This window comes from Anser anser (genome assembly GCF_964211835.1).
Source record: "Anser anser genome assembly, chromosome: 1".
Classification (NCBI taxonomy): domain Eukaryota; kingdom Metazoa; phylum Chordata; class Aves; order Anseriformes; family Anatidae; genus Anser; species Anser anser.
Genome location: NC_139720.1, coordinates 28,349,431 through 28,371,930, shown reverse-complemented (window position 1 = coordinate 28,371,930; position 22,500 = coordinate 28,349,431). Strand labels below are relative to the sequence as shown.

At 35.6% G+C, this 22,500-nt stretch overlaps 1 protein-coding gene across 15 annotated transcripts in view; it reads left to right on the top strand.

Moving 5' to 3' along the window:
* The window catches only part of FOXP2 (forkhead box P2), a 440,428-nt gene that overhangs the window by 410,545 nt on the left and 7,383 nt on the right, over positions 1-22,500 (top strand). For 14 of the 15 annotated variants that reach the window (XM_083820640.1, XM_083820636.1, XM_083820637.1 and 11 more), the window contains 2 exons: positions 167-236; positions 1,076-1,239. In XM_083820640.1, coding sequence (XP_083676766.1) covers positions 167-236; positions 1,076-1,239 — 234 coding nt within the window. The remainder of the gene's footprint in view (positions 1-166; positions 237-1,075; positions 1,240-22,500) is intronic. The other variant, XR_014578258.1, reaches the window with a different exon arrangement.

Below are 22,500 nucleotides of genomic sequence, written 5' to 3'. Positions count from 1 at the left end.
AGTAAATCACTGTGCTCTGGTGGGTTGAGCCCCTTTACCCCCAACTTCATTTCATTTTTCCTTTTCAAACTCGGGTCTTCTGAGCTGAAACACCAATCCATTAACCCAGTGAGCCAGCCAGGATGTCTGCCTGTTTTTTAAACTTTGAAAAATCGTTTATTTTCAGAAGCCCAACGTTAGTGAAAAACATACCCACCAGCTTAGGCTATGGAGCAGCTCTTAATGCAAGCTTGCAGGTAAAAAAAAAAAACAAAAAACTTTTTTTTTCACACATTAATTATGTTATTACATGTGAAGTATTTTATTTCTTGTTATATTATTGTATAGAGTAGCTTATATTTATGTTTATGTGAACGTTATGGTCATCCTAAATAGTTGGGTTTATCACCCAAGTAAGTTGTATTACCTAGCACTGCAAGAAGTACTTGTTCTTATTCATGCTACTTTTGATGTGAAGAAGCAAGAAGGACACCCTGTGGCAAAATCCGGAACACTCAGTTTTGCTGCAAATGTTAGATTGATAGAAGCTCTTGCAAATGCATGTGGATATGCATTAATATTTATCCAAGCTGTCATAAATGATTTCACATCATAGTGTTGGGGAACATGGTGCTCATGGCAAAAACTTTAAAGTTTAATTATAATATATAATTTTTATGCAGAAGAGGCAAATGTCAGGACTTTTTTATTTTGAGTTAAGTTCTGGTCATTTTTTAAAGTATAGCAGCTGCCTGCATTATAAAGGAGCCATACATTGTGTGGAAGGGCATAGGGGTTAAGTGTAGTTCTAAGTCGAAAAATGATGTAAAACTGAGAAGTACTAAGAATATCAGGACATGGAATAATAATGGAAAATAATGAAACATATGTAAGAGAAATATTAAACCAGAAATAGAGATGCTGTTACAGTCTGAATGTGTAAATAACTGGAAAATGAATAAAGTCCTTCTGACCATTTCTACAGCTACTCAAAATGAGCTGCTTTGTGTGTGTACATTTGTATGTGTATGAACATTTAAAAGTGGTTTGTGTGTGTGAGGACTGAGAATTTTATTTTTGTTCTTCATTTTGCTAGGCTGCACTGGCAGAGAGTAGTTTACCATTGCTTAGTAACCCAGGATTGATAAATAACGCATCCAGTGGCTTACTGCAGGCAGTCCATGAAGATCTCAATGGTTCGCTGGATCACATTGACAGTAATGGAAATAGCAGTCCGGGCTGCTCTCCTCAGCCTCACATGTAAGTGCAGTTAGCATACTTTCAAGAAAAAAATGTCTTAGTCTAAGAACCAATATTACCCAAAAGTGCTTTGAAACGTAGGTAAGTGGAACACCTGGAATTATGTATTTGAAACTAAACATATTAAAACAATTAAATAGATACTTCTTCATTTACTGTGTAGTAAGATTGGTTTTAAGCTTTTTTTTCTTCAAACCTCTTCAACTAGCTTGCAAGCATTGAATGTAGAACGTGCATGTTGGTGTTAGTTGTAATTTTAACTGTGAGTCTCTAAACCATTTATGAACTGTGGTGGAGATATTGCCCATTTACATAAACCGTAAAATGCAAAGTTTAACTGTTGCCCACAGTTTACATAGAAGCCAGTAAAGTGTAACTTTTTGCCTGTCTTATAAATCAGTGTAATTACATATTCAAGTTTAATTACTGGTGCGTCTGTATTGGCAAGGTTTATATGTTATATTTTATGCAAGACTACGATTCCTATTAATATTTAGCAGCTAACTATATCATTAATTACTCTAAAATCTTTCCCCTACCATCTTTTTAATGGAGCTGAGAGAGTGGAAGTATTAAAAATTGATGTATTGTGGATTTCAGAAATGTGTCTGAAGCTTTAGAAATGCCTGGCCTTAATCAGTGGTGTCAAATGTGGCAGTTTCTTGTTTACTAAATAGTAAAACATGTATCTTGGAGGTATTGTTTCTCAGGTTGTTTATATAATAATTAGCAGTGTGATATCTAAGTAGACTTAGTTTTAAGTTTACTGTAGGATGATTTTTAATGTGTGTATACAGTTACGGTCGTAGTGTTTTCTGTTTTTAAAGTAGATGGTCCAATTTGCCTTTTTTTCATTCCATTTTCTCTTTCACATTTTTAATGTTAATTTTAATTTCTGGAGTGGGATATTTAGCAGTAATGGTAATTGAGACCAAAATCTCTTTTTACTTATGCTCTGGTGTGTGGAGAATCCATTTTGATCTGACCTTTTTTAGGGGAAATGTATTACAGAGTTTTTCTTATGTTTGGCATGTTAATATATCTATGATCAAATAGAGTTGTTTATTGTCATGCATTTAATTGTTTTATTGCACATTTATTCTACTTGCCTTTGAAAATAATACACTGTGAACATTAATGTATTTTATCATGTTCCAAACCATTACTTTTTCAAAATGGAAAAATTTGTCTTTTGGAAGTGTCTTTAGATGTATTAAATAATACAAAAGAAGTAATAAAACTTGAAGTAGAAAGAACATGAATATATGCTCTTGAGAGTAACACTACTCTAAAACAAGTAAAGTGAGCAATCAGACAAAAGTTTTTATATCCCATGCTTTATGCTATCAACCATGCAGTGGGTAGCTTGAGGCCTTTTACTTTTAGCAGTTCTCCTGAGTATGCTAATGCTCTCTTCCTGTATAAAATGCCATGACAATAAAACTTTAAAGAGCAAACAAGAGTTAGATCATGTGTGTTAAAAACAGCTACTTTACAGAAAAGAATGACACTTGTTATCAAAGTTGTTTTGTAAGTGTTTGGCAGAGATGTTTACATATCCTGTGTACTGTCTGGCATTCAGCTGGATAAACTGAGATGTCTGTGCATATGATTATGTAGATATGGCTACATTTATAGCTGTGTTTATAGGTACATATTGTAGCAATTCTTGCCTGTAAAAACAAACAAAACCCTTGAGTTACACCCCAACTTGAGCGTTAGCGTTCCTCTCTCATTTCTATATGTTGTTTGCCAAAACTGGCAATTTCAGGACTTCTTGTGGTTACTGTTTTGAAACTGTCTACATGTCGCTTAGCTCTCAATTGAAGTAACAGTGTAAATGTACCAAGGTACTACTGGAGAAAGAGGTTATGCTTGTTCAAGCCTTACACCAAATATAGTGCAAGATTACTGGTCTTCTATGAGACTGTGAACTGTCAACCAGAAGATACATACTATGGCTGGTGTGCTACTCACTTGCTAAATGTTTGCCTTTTTCATGCTTAAAGAGATGAGAATATGAAAAAGGGAATGTAGTCTGCAAGGAATTCTGAAGTCATGGAAGGGAGGGGCTATTGCAGGAGGAAGGGGAGTAAGAAAAAAGAGACCACCTCTTCCTGCTTCCATGATCATGTTTAGCAGTGTCCCCTGTTTTTGCTAACGTTCTGTTACTTAAAGTGGAAAAAAAAGCAACATAGGGAAAGCGCGACAGAAGTAAAATAAATAAGGAATGTAGCAAAAAGTGAAGAGAGGTTTTAAACTTTACATTTCCTACACAGATTACATAATCCTGATTTATTCTTGAAATCAAAAATAGTTAGTACTAGTGAATAATAGTGAAAATAACTTGTATTTTGCTGCCACAAAATATATATCTTCCCCAGACGGTTCTCCCAGGAAGTCTTGCTGTTTCTCTGCTGGAGGAGTGTTCTTGGTGGTGATAATTAGTGCATTCACCTAAAAAGTAGGTGGCTCTATTAGTCTTCAAGTAGGTTTAACCTGCGTCTCCTGATTCCCAGGAAAGTGTACTGGTTGCGACACCAGGAATATGCTGAGCAGTTACTGCCTGCCATGTTTCCAGGAATGACAGAGATGGTATAAGGGGAAGAGGCAATAGGATGTGGTGCAATTTAGGGATCAGAGCATTCATCTGGGAAAGGGCAGGGTCTGGATTCTAGATCAAGACCCCAGGGGTAAATGTTTATTTGGTATTAGACCATCAGCAAAAAATACAAAGAGTCCCAGTGGCAGAGTGAAAATTAAGTACCTATGTAAGTTATGTGTATAGTTGTTAGAAATGAATTCTATATTGAATATTCTATATTGAATTTAGTTTTACCAGATAAATATATACCGGTGGAAATTTCTTATTTTGGTATGTTTATATTTTTTAGTTTGATAAATTAAATTTTATATACATAATAAAAATTGCATTTGCATGTTCAGTAGTCAGTGTATCTGTGCTTTGAACATGAGAACATATCAAAGAAATTGTTTTCTATTACTGTATAATACCTTAGCTACTTGCAGTCAGAAAGAGAAGAAAGTTGTTCGAATCTTTGGATTTGGACCTGATCCTTTACATTTGATTTTCAAAAACAGTGTAGTGAGAGCAATTACAGTAATCAATTTATCCATCTGTGTTTGGATGTCTAACATAGGTGGATGAATCTGTTTACTTAGAAAATAGTCCCTGATCATTGACTAGAGAAAAACAGTAAGAATATAAATTCAACTAAATGTTAACATTCAAATGGTTAAGTGTAGTGAATCCCAGACAGTGTATTTAGGGCAGTGGCACTTTAAAAGCTTCCCAGTTCTTGCCTTGGTTAATGATATATAATCTGCTCTACTTATACTTCTTGAACGCTTAAATACTGAGGTAACTTTTAGGTGATCAGTATAACTATGGCTTGGTAGTTAGAATATCTCATGAGTTAATAATTATGTAAAGCATCAGAAATCTTATGCTGCATGCTTCCCAGTTTCCATTTCTAGTCTGATGAAAGATAATTCCACGATCCCGTGTGCAGCATATCACTGGTGGGATCTCAAATCCTAGATTTAATTTCTGTGTTTCAAAAGAAATCAAAGTTCTGTCTGTGATTATTCTTCAAATCCAGTTTCTGGTAGGTTGATGTGGACATCAAGTGCTCCATTCTTCACTGAGGGATAAATCTTCAATGAGGAAATGCTTTACTTATTGTGGACGTGTACTGTTCAAAGTTCCAATTTCCTCCAATAGCAATTGTCAGAAATCAGTGCTGAACAATGTTCTTTTCATTGAAATCAATACCTAAGACTCTTTCTTTATTTTTTAAAGCATTTGGTATGGACTAGAATTATAGGGCACTACCAGAGCACTTAAAGCATCTGTTGTCCATGTGTTTATGTTTTGGCAAATGCATCATGTGAAATTCCTTTTTACTTAACTGTATAAATTTGGGGGGGGGAAGGCAAAAATGAAATGTAAACTGCAACGCTGATGGCAGGAAAAGAAATAGTAATCAGAAAACATGGAAAATTGTAGACGCAGGAAAATGTAGCCTCAACATAGGAAACAATAAGGTGGTTATGCCATTCTGTTACAATTCACTGCAGCTCATTTAATAAGAGGAATTAACGAAGGAGATAGGGACGTTAAATATCCTGGTGAGGTTTTGTGGAATAAGGCTGTTGTCATGTTTTTCTTGCTGCTCATGCTGTATGAGAGCGTAGACTGATGACAATGCATCTAATCTCTTATATTCTTAATTGAATTATAAAAATAATCTAGTTCTTAACAGCAAATCCAGAATCCTGAAGGTAATGGATTTCATTTTATTTTCTAGAATTATAATTGTTGGTCGCTTTTTTAAAAGTACAATGAAAAGCAAAAGTAAGTCTTGAGAAAGTTACTTGTTAAAATATGAGTTCATATAACCTCATATGACTATTATGTTACTGAGTGAGCTCTGTAAGACTGGAAGTATTTGAAGCCAAATGTGAGGACACACATACATCCCATGATCTTTAAAGCTGTTTTTAGAAAATGTTATGTCACGTTCTTGTGAGAAAGAATAAATATTGTCCAAATAAACAAGAGTAATAGTCAATCTGAGATGAATTAGAAAAATGAATTTATCCAGTGTCATCGTTCATCTTCAGTTCTGTCTCTGAAGAGATGAGTTCCAGCCATCTGTGGTTTCAGTCACCTTTTCCTTTGTATTCTGCTGTCGTTCCCAACCTTTCTGCTTTACCTTTCCCACTCCTGCCCTGACTGGATCATTTCTCTTTGCAGTTCTATCTGCATAATCATCAAACTTGTTATTTTGTTCAAACTTTTTTATCTTTAAATTTTATTCCCAGAGGCAAATATGATTATTCTACTCTAAGATCATTTACTTCTGAGGTCCTTCAGTTTGAAAGCATTCCATTGTCAGGTTGTTCCCATATCTGATTATTCCAGTCCCCTACTGTTAAGCTTTCACACCACTTACAGTAGGTTACCTATCATTCCATCCAGTTTTAATCCCTTTCATTCCCTTGTTTCTTTAACTTCATAATGTTCCAGTCCTCTGTCTTTCCTACTTTCCTTTCCTTTTTTTTGGGGGGGGGGGGGGGGGGGGGGGGAGGGGGGAGTGGTATCGTTACATTGTCCCATTTCATGATCTCTTTGCATTTACCTTGGAGGCTTGTTCTGTTCTAGGAAACTGCTATGATCCAAATCTCTTCTTCGTTGTATAAGACTTGACTTACATAAGAAGTAGAGGAAAATAAACTCGCAAAACACATCAGTTAACAGGAATATAAGCATTATTAAATAGGTGAGAAGCATGTAATTGAGCCAACGAATGTAGTAGCAATTGCAGTGTTTCTGAGTATCCTTGTTCATCAAAAAGGCCTCACTCAATCACATGACATTTTAACACCTGCTTAATTACACACGTTTTTATTTATTTATGAATCTTAAGGAAGATAATGGGCAAAGACTTTGCAACAACTGATTTTTATTTTTTTAAGTAGAAAGAGTAAGAGCTAAGAAGCATAGGATCATAAAGGTTACAGCTTTTGTCTGAGCATATTCCCATTGAAAGAAGTTCCATTGTAAGAATAAACAATGGAATAATTTTGGCTTTGCCTAGCACTATAAAGCAAGTGAAAGTGACAGGCAAGTCCAGCAATTCAACGCTTTCTCATATTGTTTTCTTACCATTTAGTTTTTTTAATCTTTATTGATTTTATGGATCATAAGACAGTGAACTCCTGCGTTGTGACTGTGCCTCCTGCTATTTGTACAGAGCCAATTGTATGTAGGTCCTAATGGAAAAATAAGTAAAGATGTTCTGATTAATAATATTTTTCATAATTCCAATTGACATAGCTTTTCACATGAACATTTTTCTAAATATTTATATTCTCCTATTTTTTGATTTTGCATTACTTTACTTTTCAATCCATTTTTGCTCTACATTTTGCTTTGGTTCATCAATTCTCTTATCTTTCAAGACCGATGTTCCAGTCCTTTATCATTTCCTCTTTAGCTTCTTAAATGTTACATGTCTTACTTTGGATCAGTAGTTGCTATTTCTTCTTTATATTATTCCAACCCCAATTGTTGCGCTTTTACAGTTCATTCGCAATGCTCTTGACAAAAAGATCACTCCGGAGATACAGTGCCTTCAGCTGAAAAGTGTCAGATCCCCAAAGCTTGGCTTGTAGAAGTTTGTAGGCTCCTGCGGGGTTTCACAGACTCTTTTTGGAAGCTGTATTGCTGAAAACTTTGTGGCCCTGCTGTCATAAATTCTCAGTGTATGGATGGACAAGGTATTTATGCTTTTCACATAACAAGTATGTATAAGAAAAGGGTGCATCTTTAAATATTGCTACAGATGTTAAAAATGTTAGAAGCTGTACAGTTGTGCACCTAAATCTGTCACTGATATGGTTGTGTAACACACTTAAATTTAGTTCATAAGAGATTCCTGCTGAAGTACAACACAAAAGCTGAGATGGTAGTGCCATTAACAGTGTATTTCTAGAACCGTGTGCATAGTTTTCAATTTTATCCACTTTGCATTTGGGTTTAGAATAACGTTATAAGCCAAATTTTTTAAAAGTAGACCTTCTAAATAATTTTTGTAGGTACGTGTCCAAACTGTGTCTTTACACTTAAGTATCACGTAAACAGTCAAATAAAAACATACAATTATAGCCAATTGGTAATGTTTATACCAGTAGTTTAATAGGGTTTTAAATAATGATCCATACATTCAGGCAGAGATTCACTGAAAAATCTAGGACATTATGCTGGGTAAGGGTTATTATTTGGCAATTATTTAGTCTTTAGCATTTGTAGAAGACTCTTTTAACACAGATCTTAAGACTAAAATTTTCAATACAATCTTTTTTTAAAGAGTTTATAGAAAGACTATCTCAGTGTGAAATCCCTTGTGTAGAGCCCATTAAAATAACCAAATCTCAAGATAACTAAAGGTATGATTATACCTAGTAAAGTCCATATACAAAATCAGTGTTCACAGTGTTCTGGCAAAGTTCAGTTGGGAAAATGTGATTTTCGCATCTAACAGCAGTCTGTGATTTAAAACACTGCTGGGAATGCGTATGTATAACACACTGACCCTTATACAATTTCTCAAAGGGTTATAGTTGTAATATTCCTCGGTCCTTCCAATTGTTTTCTCCAACTAAATAACAATATTAAATGTATTTCTTAAATTAGGCTGAACAAACCCAGTAGTATTCCTCCTTTACCCAGACTTACCAAGTTCATTTGTTCTACTGTATCTATTAATAGCAGTTTAATGATGTTACACAGCCTTTGTATGATCACTGCCTCTCACTAACCCTTTTCAAAGACATCCATAAGCTTGTGGTTAAGATGGATAAGGGGAAATGTTTCTTTGATGCAGTATTACGTTGTGATAGTGATACTCTTAGTAATTAGGGGCTTCCCCCAACTTTTTTATTCATTCCCTATTTCCCCCCTTTTCTTGTTTCCTTGCAAATTTGGCATTATCAGTCATCACCGCTGAAAAATGTTCTCTGAGCTTTTATCTTCTCCTGTTCTAAGAACACAGGAAATAAGACTCATGTTGTGTGCAACCATGTCATACAGTTTCCTCCTAAATTTATCATAGTTCATCTCAAATTTGAAAGCCATTACAGAACTTCATTCCTTTGATGGTAAGCCATATTCCCATTTCCAAATATATTCCAATTTAGTTTTACTGGTATACGTTCTATCTTGTATAGTCTTTCTCACTCTTGCTGTTTATTTAAGTGTGTTATAGTGAGCACACTGAACTTTGAGTCTTCATTTTGGTAGGCCATGCAGGCTTTTTCTGATATGGTAGGCTGTTTGTTCTCGTTATCTTTCTAGGGGCTGTTCGGTAAAACTACTGTCTGGTTTTATTTTCATGCACAGGTGGTAACTGAGTTGTTTGAAGTATTCCAGACATGGTTGCATATAATGTTTCTTCTTTCTGTCTTTATGGGGGAAAAACATTTTAGCTAAATTTAGCTCAACCATTATGGTTTATTTTTACAGTACAGTATTAAAAGATAGGCTGGGGATGCTGTTGTGGTAAGGTCTGTACAATGGCAAAACAAAAAGGATTTTCAAATCCCTGCCCCATCTCTTGCAGTCTTCAGGTAATCATTGAATTGTTTAATTTTTGAAAAACATCTTCAGATACAGTTTGAATAGAAGCTGTATATTACTTACACTGCTCTTACACCACTGTCCTCATTTAGAATAGCATCTTGCTTTGTTTAGAGAAGTCTTTGACACAATGCCAGTTGGCATTAGACTGACCTTTTGGTTTCATGTACTTATAGTGAAACCATGACTGGTAACAGTGAAATTGCCTTCAGATGAGCACCCATCAAGTAGTGTTTGGTCTGTTACTATGAAGGTTGTTTTATTCTTGTTGAAAGAAATTGTTGTTTTTCTATCCACCTGGACTTGCTAGAAGTACAATTTAAAATATAATTTTATTTTGTAGTTAGATATTTGTAGATGCAGTAATGAACAATGTAATGCACTGTATATACTACTTTAGGCTGGAACATACTCCTCTTTGAAGCAGAAATCTGCATTAAGCATAGGCCAAAGTAAGCATAGGTAAGAGGGAGGATATATTAATATAGGCCCCTTGATAACTCAGATATCTCCTAATCAGCTCAGTCTGCAGGCAGAATTTATTTGTGTTTTCCTGCTGAGGCCATGTGGATATAACATATTCTTCAGATGTGTTGCTCTTCACATCCAAATCTTAAATATGTAATTGCATAAAAATGGGAGGTGTGATTAGCATTCACGTGTTGTTAGAAATGTGGTGAAATGCTCTGAAAAAAATTAAGCTTGAAGCATTAGATGTAAGAACAATCACTAGTGTAATTATGAGGTGGTGATGACTGGTATAGCAGTCCTTCTTAAGTAAAGACTCTTAAAATTGTAGCTGATGACCAGCTGAATGTATGTTGACAAAAGTATGTGGTTGTGAAAGCATACTTAAAAAGGAATGTTGTGTATAAAAGTAATCTCTATCCTCCACCCAGTTCTTTTGATAAGACCTCTAAGGGACGACTGTGGACAACAAACTTCAAAAAAGGCGCGATGGATATATTAAAAACAAAACAAAAAAAAAACACCCAAACAAAAATAAGCAACCATGGGAATAAAAATAATCAAAGAAAACTCATTTCTTATAATCAGGGTGACTAGTCAGTGTAGATCCTGATTCTCATGTGACTCTAAAAGAATATAGATAGATTGTCAGAAGAAAGCTGTAACTGTGGCAAATCTCAAACAGCAGAGATGTGGGGGCAAGTGAGGCATCAGACTCTTAAGATGATGACACATCGTCTTGGGTCTTATTTGTGGGCTCAGCCTACCTTTGTTCTTCAAGAGATGATGAGACCAGTGGGCAATCCATGCCATCTATCTGTATACCGTTCTCCCCACTTCTTGGCTGTGCTAATTTAGTAGAGAGATTGGCCTTTGCTGAAGACCAAGGAGGGACTAAAAATAGGTTTATTAGTTGAGAAGAGAGAAACTGAATGGGGAAATAAGTCTTCAGAAAGCTGTTGTAGGGAAGATGGGAATGAACTTTTCTGTTAGGAGTAGGGCAAGAAGTAATTGATTAACGTTTCAGCAAGGAAGATGTAGGCTAGCCACCAGAAAACAAACCTTTCTGACTGTAGGATAGAGAAGTGCCAATATGTATACTAGCACAGGGAGACTGACACTATAAGCTTCTGGGAATAAATCAGAGAAGCATCTGTGAGAAGCGTTTTAGGTATAAATGATTCTGTTTTGGGTTACAGGAAGGGGATGGAAAGACAATATGACCTCTTGAGGTCTTCCAACCTTTTATTTTTCACATATATCATAAGAATAAGGTGTTTTTTTTCAGGTATGCCATTTCTTACTAGAGGCTGGCTGAGACTGACTGAGTCCATTTACTTTGTAATTTGGAAGAGCTGTCATACTTAACTATCTTTAAGCACTCCTAGTTTTAAGACTGAATGAACCTTGGCCTTACAGAAAAATATATAGTGAGCATAAGATTGAACTAACGTCAGAAATGTCAGCTAGGGCAGTGAAGACAGTCCTACACAGGCAAGTTTGACCCATTTGTCCCTGCTGACTGTGACATGCAGATGTACTTGTTAAATGCTGTCATAAGTTATTTTGCAAAAAGCAAGCAGAAGAGATGGCCATTCTCCGGAGTTGTCCTGGAAGGCAAAGCTAGTTTCAGTTCAAGTCCTAGCTCTTAAACACTGAAGGAAAAAAAAAAATCTTCAATAAACTTAATATATGAGAAGGAATCATTCTGGTAACACCCTGCTGAAAGAATTATCATCAAGCATACTTGTGAATTAAGATTTTTGATGAACACTGTCCATAAAGTAAATGGTACCAGGCCTAGCTACAAGTGTAACACTACTTAATCCCTTGTTGCTGCTTCATAACAAAGTTTTCAGGTTGCACTGTGGAAAAACATGGTTTAGCTTATAAAAACTCACAAAAGGGTGTTGGAAGTTTTATATAGGCTATATGTATATTAAGATATAAAAAAAAGCAAAAACAAAAAAAACAGTACAGTTCAAATTCTTTTCATGGTTCACTGAATAGCCCTCCAGATTTTGCATAGAGAACACTTGCCTGCTATAATCCGTGAATAATAGATATTTAGTTGTTGCTGGTGAAAAATTTATACTTTACACAAAAACTTAAAACTTCACAACCTTTAGATACTACAGAACATGGCAGATATGTAACCTCCTTTTCGTAAAATTTGTTGTTTTCAAGCCTGCTCTTTTTGGATTGTTGTTCTACAACTCCCCAAAAAATCGAACACTCACATTTCTAGTATTTCATCATTTTCCTTCCAATTTTATCTTAAAAATTTCCATGTTCTTTTTTCCTAATCCTTTTCTTTGATTAGCATGTTAACTTTTGACATTTGAACCGCACACAGTGGAGTTCTTGAAAGACATTGGAGGCCAGTGCCTTAAGGTAAATTCTAGTCAAGTTTCTACTTTTTGTGGTTCTATTACAGAGAAGATGCATTTATTTAGGCACCAAAGGAAGCAAGCCAAAGTCAAAGCTGAGAATTTTGGTCACAGTCATTAGAATCAGAAAATATATATTAAGGTCATCTTCTTAATCAGAACTTGATTCCTAAAAATTCTGATCCTGTAAGGGCGGGCTAATTGTGCATGAGTTTTGAGTTGCATTTGAAATGGAAAGAAAATATATTGCTAATATCAGTTTTTCAGTAAGATCCTTTCTTTCACTGCAGCAAAAGCAAAGATTTCATATGATTATTTTTGCAGTTAGTATTATTAGTATTCATAGCTGATAATATATCAGTGCAGATCAGGTATCCTTATTTATTACCTTGGCATTTTCTTGTCAAGTTTAAGTATATATATATATATGTGTTTATTTTATTATTTTCATTATTTTTAAAGACCTAATTAATTTATTATCAATTTCATTAACAATTTTTAATCAGTTATCTAGGGTTTTTTGTTGGCTTTTTTTTTGCTTAAAGGGAAATTGTCATGTGGGCATCAACAAATCTATCAGGAACTTAAGTTCTTTATTCTCTACAAATTTATTTTTACAAAGCTAATTTTTTAAAGGAAGCGTGAGGTCAAATGAGGCTTTGCTTTTTAAATTTTCAACTTTTTTCAAATCTGATTCGTTATTATAAAGCTGAAATTCTTCAAAAGCTTGTTTTACATGTTTGCCTTTTCATTCTCATTTGCCACCAATATCTGTTTTTAAATTTTGCTTAGAATAGAAACCACAAATTTTATGTCTCTAATTTAAGTGAAACAGTTTGCATTTTGATGTGGTTGTGCAGAGCCAAACGGATAGAGAAAGATGTGCCAGAACACTATGTACAACCATTTTAGGAACAAATTTATTGGTATATTTTGTAGATAAGCAGCACAAAATCACCCCTGAGTTGGGAAGTGCTGTGATATAGAAAGGAAAAAGGAGAGGTTTGCTTATAATCTCTGTGAATTAATGGCTGGTTTGCTTCTGTGGTATGAGGGTCAGTATCTGTTAGAATATTTTCCTATAGAGTAATGGTAAATGGCATGTCAGAATCCTTAAATGCTTATATATTTTAATTCTATTAAATAATATTGTCCCAATGAGCTGTATAACTTACTGAGGATTCTCAATTTTTTTTTGTAGTGGTAGCCTTGTGATTTTTTTTTATCATGAGAAGAAATTAGTAGTGGGATAATTGTAGTGGTAAAGTGATCATGAAAGATGCCATATTAAATCAGTTGACCCTTAATTATGTGTAAGGATAAAGTATGAACATTTGCTTTTTTTCCTGTATTTTACCTATTTCCATATTTCTAATATATCACTTTTACTCATGTTTCCAAGCTGTTGATTTTTCTGTGTTGACTGTAGTGGCAGATAAATCATCTCAAAGCACTCTTATAATTATTTAGTGTTTCCTTCTATGGAAATGTATACCATGCCACAGGACACTTTTGTTGTTCTTTCTTGCTTTTGAGATGAGTAATAGCTAAGAGGTAATCAACTACCTTGAATATACTAGTTGAAGTGATGGCCTGGTATAACTATATAAGCATGTTTCATTCAGTACTTAAAGGGGGCTTATAAAAAAGATGGAGAGCGACTCTTTGACCAATCAGATAATGACAGGACAAGGGTTTTTTTTTTTAAATAAAAGAGGGGAGATTTAGATTAGAGGTTAGGAGGAAATTTTTCACTCAGAGGGTGGTGAGGCCATGGAACAGGTTGCCCACAGAGGTTGTGGATGCCCCATCCCTGGAGGTGTTCAAGACCAGGTTAGATGAGGCCCCGAGCAATCTGGTCTTGTGGTTGGCATCCCTGCCTGTGGTAGGGGGGTTGAAACTAGATGATCTTTGGGGTCCCTTCCAACTTGAGCTGTTCTATGATTCATATTTTCAGTGTCATTATTCTCTCCCAGTTAGTGTAACATACTGGCTTTGGACTTCTTCAGAAGAGGTGTCACTGAAGAATTTCTAACAACACATTTCCTGAGCACTTACAGTAAATAGATACATATAGGTAGTATATTTTTAATTGTATTTGTCAACAATAGATTGATCTGCCATGGATTGTCAACTTTCTTAGTTTTCTCACAGTTACTTTTAGCTATGACTGTTATTATTTTGTTACTTCTGTTTATCTACTTTGATATTAATAATTATATTAAAAACATAAGTCAAATATAGGATCTTAGAGAATTCTCACTGTTAACCTACTTCCATGTTGTGAAATAATCTTTTGTTCTTTTGTCTTTTCTTTTTATTATTGGCAGAATTTTACCTCTAATTTTAGTAAGAGATTTTTGAGATTTCTCATGGGAATTTGCTAGTAAAAGTATATCAATCAGATCTCCTTGTTTATTGTTGTATTGCACTCAGAGCCCTTTAAGGGCAAGTAGAATTATTGGCCTTATATATAGTTTTTATTCCACCTCATTTGTGTGGAAGAAAAATACATGTTTCAAAATGTGTATCACCTTTGGTTATTCCCTCTTCTCCACGAGCATTCTGTCAGATGCATTGCATGTTTCACTTACATCTGGTGTGAGTAAACTTCACAAGTGAAATCTCGGCCCTAATGACGTCAAGGGGAATTTTGCTGTTGACTTGAATGAGATCTGGATTTCATTCCAAGAAATCATTTGTCTTCATATCTGTGGCTTTACCTCATTTCTTATTCTGCCTTCAGTCACTCCTAATCTCCATCTGATATTTCTTGTGACTGCTTACAGCCACATTTCTCAATTTTAATTCATTAAAAATCTTTTTCTCCAAATAAAGAGCTCTCAGATCTGGAATCTTTGTACAAATTTTCAAATATGAAGTCTTAGCAGTCTACAGTATTAGCAAAACTGCTAAACTTGAAATCTGGAACCTTTTTGTCTGTAGCATATGAGCAAGAAGATACTTTCTTGGTTGTGGCAGAACTAATTGGCAATGTCTTCTCAGCCAGTAAGTTTCTAGATGATTTTTTTTTCCTGTAATAAAAGTGTAATGTCTTAATATTTTCTGCTCTCTATATTCCAGTGAAATCCAAAAGGTACAGGTAAAATAAACCTTTTCTTTGTGGGGTTTTGGTATTGTTGTCTTAATTGTTTTTACCTCCATTTCAGACACTCTATATTGCTTGTGGCATATTCTTCTCTTTAAAATAGTACCATGTGGTCACTTCACATTTCCAGATAACTAGTATTTTCCTGCTGTCTTCCTCCCTCTGATATTTGAGATGTGTAAGTACTCAGAGGAACTCTTCTCTGCTGTATTCATGCTAGATCTTCGCTAATTAGTAATTGTTCTTGCATTTTACTCTGGTCTTCCATTTTCCACACCTGGGTAGCATATGGTTGTCTTTATTTCTTCTGGAATATAAGAATATGCTGGGACCTATCCTGTTAACAGCTTTATTGATGTTCTAGAGGATGGACTGTTTTCTCATCAAATTTGCAGATAACATAAATTGGGGCGAACAAAGTATACTTGTAAGGATAGGATAGCAGTTCATAGGAACCTGGATGAGTTGAAGGACTTGGCCAAGAGAAACTTCAGGAAATGCTAAGCCCTGCACTCAGAAAAGAAGATTCCCTAGTGATGGACATTGGGATTGCCTGGCTGGGGAGCAGCTCTGATGAGAAGGACCTGGGGATGTAGGCAAAGAGCAAGCTGAGTGTGAATCAGCATAGATACCTAGCAGCTGAAAAGATCAGCAGCATCCTGGGATGTATTAAGAGCAGTAGAGAGCTAAGAGACTGAGGGGAATGATTATCTCCCCCTGCTCAGCACTCGTTAGATCACATCTGGAATACTGTCCCTGGTTTTCGTACCTCAAATGTGGGAAAAAAAAGATATATAACTCAAGTGTCTTAATACCACCAAGGTAGTTGGTACCAGCAGCACTTGCTCTATGAGATGCTGAGGGAGCTGACCTTGACCAGCCTGGAGAAAAGACAGCTTTGGGGTGGACCTGATCATTAGTACCTACTGGGAAATTAGCAAGTGGATGGAGCCAGGCTCATTACTGTGGTGCATGATGGTAGGCTGAGAGACATGAGCGTAAGATAAAATTAGATATTCAGACTGGATGTAAAGAGAACTCTTTCCTCACAAGAACAGTTAGTCAATAGGGTGGTTGCCAGAGACGTTGTATAGTCTCCAGACCATCCTTGGAAGTTTTCAAGACCCAAATGGGTAAAGCCCTGAGCAAACCGGTCTTGACCAAAAAGCTGTGTCGTCTTTGGCAGGAGGTTAACGCAGAGATATTCTGATGCCCCTTCTGACCTAAATTATCCTGTGATCTTAAAGTGAGTATATCTTCATAAAAACACACACTGAGAAGAAGCAACCAGTCTTATTAGCAACCAAGCTCAAAGAGAGAGGTAATTTGAGTATTGTGTTACAGACACCAGTAGAGTCATATCAGGTGTTTATTGAAGAGATGGATGTTACAAATGTCAGCAACAACTGAGTTTACATATTCTTAGAGTATCACAAAAGAAAAGTTGTGTGTACAGGACCAGTTTTGTGCAGTTGGTAATGATGGGGGTTGATTTTTTCCTTTCCCTAACAGGACTTACCAGCCTTTTATTTTAAAATAATCGAGGGGAAAGCATGAAGAACTGTAGATTAATTTATAGTGACTGGTAAGATTTCACCAATGCCTAATATAAATAGGAAAGCAGGTCTTTAGTTGTACAAGTTTTAAAGGCAGTAGTAGATTTATCCAAATTCATTCTTACTTGCTCCTACACCTTGATGTGCCAGAGGCACCTTGTGACCATAGATCATTAATTCTGTCTTATGCTGTCTCTCCAGTGATGAACTAAAAATGACATACTTTAGTGGCTTAACTAGTTGTTCCAATGCACTTATATCTGCTGTAAGAGTCTGCAGTCGTGCCTGCCATGCTGCCAGCTATGGCCATTGCCCCTCTTTTCCATCTTAATACCAAGTCAGTTCAACTTGAAATTCCACCACGGCAGACTTGAATTTCTTAATAATGAATAAGATAATAGATATGGAAAGAAGTATATTTTGAAGGTATTTAGCTTCCAGTACATAGTTTCCGGTATATTGTATCTTCACTTCATCCTTAGTGAAGTGAGGTAGTGCACCCACAGCTGCCTGACAGGGAGACATGACAATAGGACCATCCTCCCTTTCTTACTTGAAGCTAGAGATTAGTGTATAGGCATTATTTTATGTAGACATAATAGCACTTCAGTGTTTCAGTATATGTGATAAATACATAGAGGAAGTGATTCCTGATGTTCAAGGAAAAATAATAATGGATTCTGTGACAGCTGTAGCATTACTGAACTTGTATTTAATTACTCATCTAATATGCTTTTTTTCCTTTTTCAATATTTGGATTAGTATCTCCCTAAATGGTTGTACGTAGTCACGACAATAAACAGCTCGCTTCTTAAGAAAAATAATAAACTTTTTATAATAGCATGAAATTGTAAACAGACAAGTGTATTGAATAGAAGTAGATATGTTGAAAATACTGTAGGATTTAAGGATTTGTCTCCTTTTGCCTGTTGAAGCAAAATATAAGAATTCAAGTTCAGAAACATTGGATTGGAAAGGAAGGTTTTTCTTTTTAAACTGCTACAGGGTATTCTGCAGACCTAAAGATGGCACTAGCAAGATGAGATGCAGCTTTCTCTGAGGAAATACTAGTCCAGATCTTCTTGGGAAAACAACTGTTCTGTTTCTTTTTTGTTTGTTTACTACATCTGTAGTGTAGTGATTATTATTTCTCCAAATAATATTTGGTGGTTTTTGTTTAAGAAAAGTCTATAAAGATAGCTTTAAAAAAACTAGTAGGTCTGAAAGAGAAGTTAAATAAGCCTCTGAGAGACTTGAAGACACGATCTAATTTATTGGCCTTTATGCCATTGCATACCAGAGGAAGAAACTCCCTGGTGTTACTGGCTGCCTAAGTCACTATAGCAATACAAAATACTTCCATTTGCAACATAATTAAAAATAAGTAAAATAAATCACCCTTTAATGATTTTAGACTGATTATTACAACCCTTCCATGGAATAGAAATGCACTGAAATATCTTCAAAAATTACATGACTTGCTACAGACCATAAGTATATGGCTACAAAGCTCACACTAGACCCATTGAGCTAGTTAACTTTTCTCTCTCAACATCTGCCACCTCTTCAATACAAAGCCAAGGACGAAGTCTTTTCAATGCCTGTCGTTACATTGACTTAAGTGTCTGAGAGACTGCATCTCTCTCGATCATGACTTCCCACAGTACTTTCCTTTAAACGATTCTAGCATAACATTAAAGATTTTGGGTTGTCAGCAATGTTCAGAAGACCCAGAGATAACCTGTAGAATTTGTTCCACTGAGAAGTCTGAAGTGGTTGTAGTACTCACTTCCCTGGCTGCTTTCAGAATCAAACGCTGAACCCCTTTCCGTTCCATACACATGAGCAATAAAATAATTCTGTTTTCCATCCCATAGAATGGGATGAAAGAAATACAAGGAAACTAAAATTGTTATATCTCTGTTTTGGTAGAGTGCTCAGGTTTGCTGTGGTAGCTCAGAAAACCCCTTTTATAACAATCAGTACTGATTTTGTATTTTTTCCAATGAAAAGTTGTGTGTTCTGTTCAAAGCCTGGGATAAGCACATGGATTTCTACTACCATAGTCCAACCTTGTTTACTGTAATCATTTGTATTTTGCTGCCCTGTGTTCTCACTGCTGTTTTGCTGGTGTTTTTGCTGGCATTAAAACTGATGTGATGTGAAACCTCTGTAGGAAAACATGCTATCCATAATTGAAAATATTGTATCAAGTATCTTTTCTTCTTGTTGACACCAGTTCAACTCAATTTAATTAAGAAATCATGTTCTTGGTTATAGGATCTGGTTGTTTTCTTGTCAGCAACAGCATGCATTCTAACATTTAAAAGTTGAATGTAACACTTGTTTTGTTGCTATTGCCTAGATTTTAGCAGGATTTTAGTAGCTATAACACTGTACAAGTTTTCCCAAGGCAGGATCAGGTTAATCTTGTGCAAAATTCAAAAGACACTTATCACACGACTCATTGCAGGCTTTAGGAATTTGGCTTTGTCTCTAAATATTTGGGAGTTACTTTATACAGTCCTTCTTAGAAGATATTTATCCGTCAGCTTCCTGTTATCTTTTTGCTTTGAAGCCTGAAAGCTCTTCTCTGGCAGTCTACAGATAGTCTTGATGAGGCCCTTGTAAGTGTCCAGCAACTGTTACCTGTCTCTTCGCACCTGGCGGTTGTTCCAGTTAAATGCTGTACATTATAGTGTCCTTAAGGATATAGTATGCATCTGAGAACACAAGAACTGGAAGCTATAGTTTGCCAGTTTCAAAAGGGGAGAGCAGAAATCTGTGTAAAGCTGTAAAGCATGCTGAAAGCCTTAATGGCATGCGCAAGAGTGAATGTTTGAGGCAGTCACAAAGACAGAGGGACATCACATTCTTCGAATTATGAGTGAGGAAGATGTATTCTGAAGCTCTGCAACTTATTGGAATCTTTCTTTAATGCTTAAAAAGATCTGTCACTGAGTTTAGTTTTGAAAGTGCTGGGGGTACAAAAATTTCTCTTATAACAGTAGATTCACCAATTTCAAAGGGGGTGACCTATGGAAATGACTCTGCTCATTTATTTATGTCTTCATCAAAAAGCTTTTTGAAATAATTTAGAATCGCCATCCTTTTCTGTTACTGCTATGGACATCTCCTTTCTTCCCGTTTGTTATGCAGTATTGTAAGTCTTGAACTCTGGTGGAGATACAGGTTGTTGGCACTTCTTTAATACAAGACAGCTATTCTGATGAAGCCTTTCCAACATGATGCAGTAATAATACTTTGCTAAGTGATTACCTTATCATCCCTTTATCCTACTGAAGAGTTAGCAAGGACTGAACTCAATTGCTCAATGTGTCTAACCTGTTCATAAAGGCCCCTAAGGATGGGGACTCCAAGGCTCCCCAGGCAACCAGTGCTTCGCTGTCTGTGCTAATTTCTAACTCCGACATTTGATTTGTTCTTGCTATAGCCTAAGACATCCTTTTTTTTAGCCTGTCTTCATAGAACAGTATGTTCTAAACCTCTACCTGGATTTTCTCCATTTACCACATATTTGACATCTCATTGTCTTCACTGATGTCCTTACATTACAAAAAGTTTTTTTTAAGATCATCCTCTGTGTCCTCTAGGTCATTGATAAATATGCTGGCTAGTTCTGAACCAAAGATTGGGCCATCAAGGAGCCATACTCATCTTAGAACACAAGTTCCAGTTACGTAGTAGTTTTCGTCAGAAGTCTGTAAGCTATGACCTGTTGTTAGACTATTAGAATAGCACAGTTCTTAATGAAAAGACACAATGCGTAAACACTTCAGAATTTGTTTAAATACTCAGCACTTCACATGGGAATATACATTATTACACTGTTCCCCTTGTATAATAAATGGGTGGCACACAATTTTGCAGATAAAAATATTTTAATATGTATCTATTTAAGAACACATATTTTCATATTAGTTGCATAGTACAACATACCAATCCCAATATTTTGCTCTTTATATATGATAAAAGTCTTTGAGATAAGAATACATTGAGCAATTTATAAAATTGGGTGTTCAAATCCCATTTTGAATATGTTAAAACAACAACAACAAGCAAACCGACCAGGCCATTTTTGGTTTTCATAGATATTTTGTATAGTTGCTTCCTTCTCAGAACATACATAAAATATTAGACATGGAAGATCCATTACATCTCTATCCAACATGCCTTAATTTTGCCCCATCTTTGATTTCAAAAAACAAAGTCTAAATTTGAGCTTCAAGAGCCTATGTGTTTTTATTTGTGGTTATACTTCCAGAAAGACATGTTTGAATGGCAATGTTTTCAGGAAGCTGTGCTCTTAAGGTACTGGTAGCAAAGTCTATGGTTTTGTTTGTTTTTAATGGATGACTGGAGTGCTTGATTTTGGTCTTGATTTACTGTTGATCTGGATGAAAGTGTAGTTGAATGAATGAACATTTTTATGTCCTCATTAGTCTTCTAAGCTATTAATTCCACAGATTGATCATCAAAATAATCTTTGAACTGTCCATACAAAAAAAAAAAAGAAAAAAGTCCTTAATACTCAAATTACATCACAAGAGAAACTAGTATCTTAACCTGTAATGCGTTTTAATGGACATTTCTTGTCATCCTCCCTGTTTGCACAGTGGCTGCACTCCAGCCCCAGAAATGTAATAAATATATCTGGGACAGCGCGCTAACAGAACTGAACTAATTTGGTAAAAAATAAAAGATCTGAAGTCAGGTTTTTTTTTTTTAAATACACAAAGAAAAACATAGCAATGAAGGAATCTGCTCGATATACCAATGCACAACATTCAGTGACTAGGGAGCTACATGGGGGACAGAATATTGTAAGAATACTGTTTACAATGTGTGATGAATGTGATACTGTATCATGATTAAAAATCTTGAAAACTTCCATCAAAAACTTTGTCACAATTGTGAAGAGAAAATATGGAATTTGAAGCTTAAATGGAATTCCAAAGTTCTCTTCAGCACTTACAAATATTTGAGAAAAGATACAAAATAAATAAAACTTATCAAAAGTCCCTTAATTTCCAAGGCACATAGTTATGTGCAATGTCATGAAAAGGGATGAATGTTTTTTTTTCTCTTTATTCCAGAAGACACTTTTCAAATGCTTTTCAGTGATAAAAGTCATTGCTAAATGCCTCTGTGTTCCCGTGCAACCTGTGTCCCAAACAAGAACAAATACAATTAAGCTTAGCCGACTGAAGCACCTTGTTGCCTGTGGGTCCTAATAGGTGTATTCAAATTTAGTACCTTCAATGCTGAGGTAGATACTGCATGACCTTAGCTTCCCATAGGATGTTCTAAGCCTCAGGTGTCTGCTGGAAACATTGCAACAGCAAGACATAAAAGATTAGTCTTAGTTTCCATTTCTACTTCTTTATGGCAGGGTAGACTTTGCAAGGAAAATCAAGCAGCGTGTCTTGTTCTTCATTATTGTGAAGAGCAGTTACTGCGTAGTAGCATGTTGGATACTGACCCAGATAGTAATCCAGTAATCCTTGGATCTTTGTCTTGGATTCTAGCTATAAGGAAGTTATGGCTGACTGA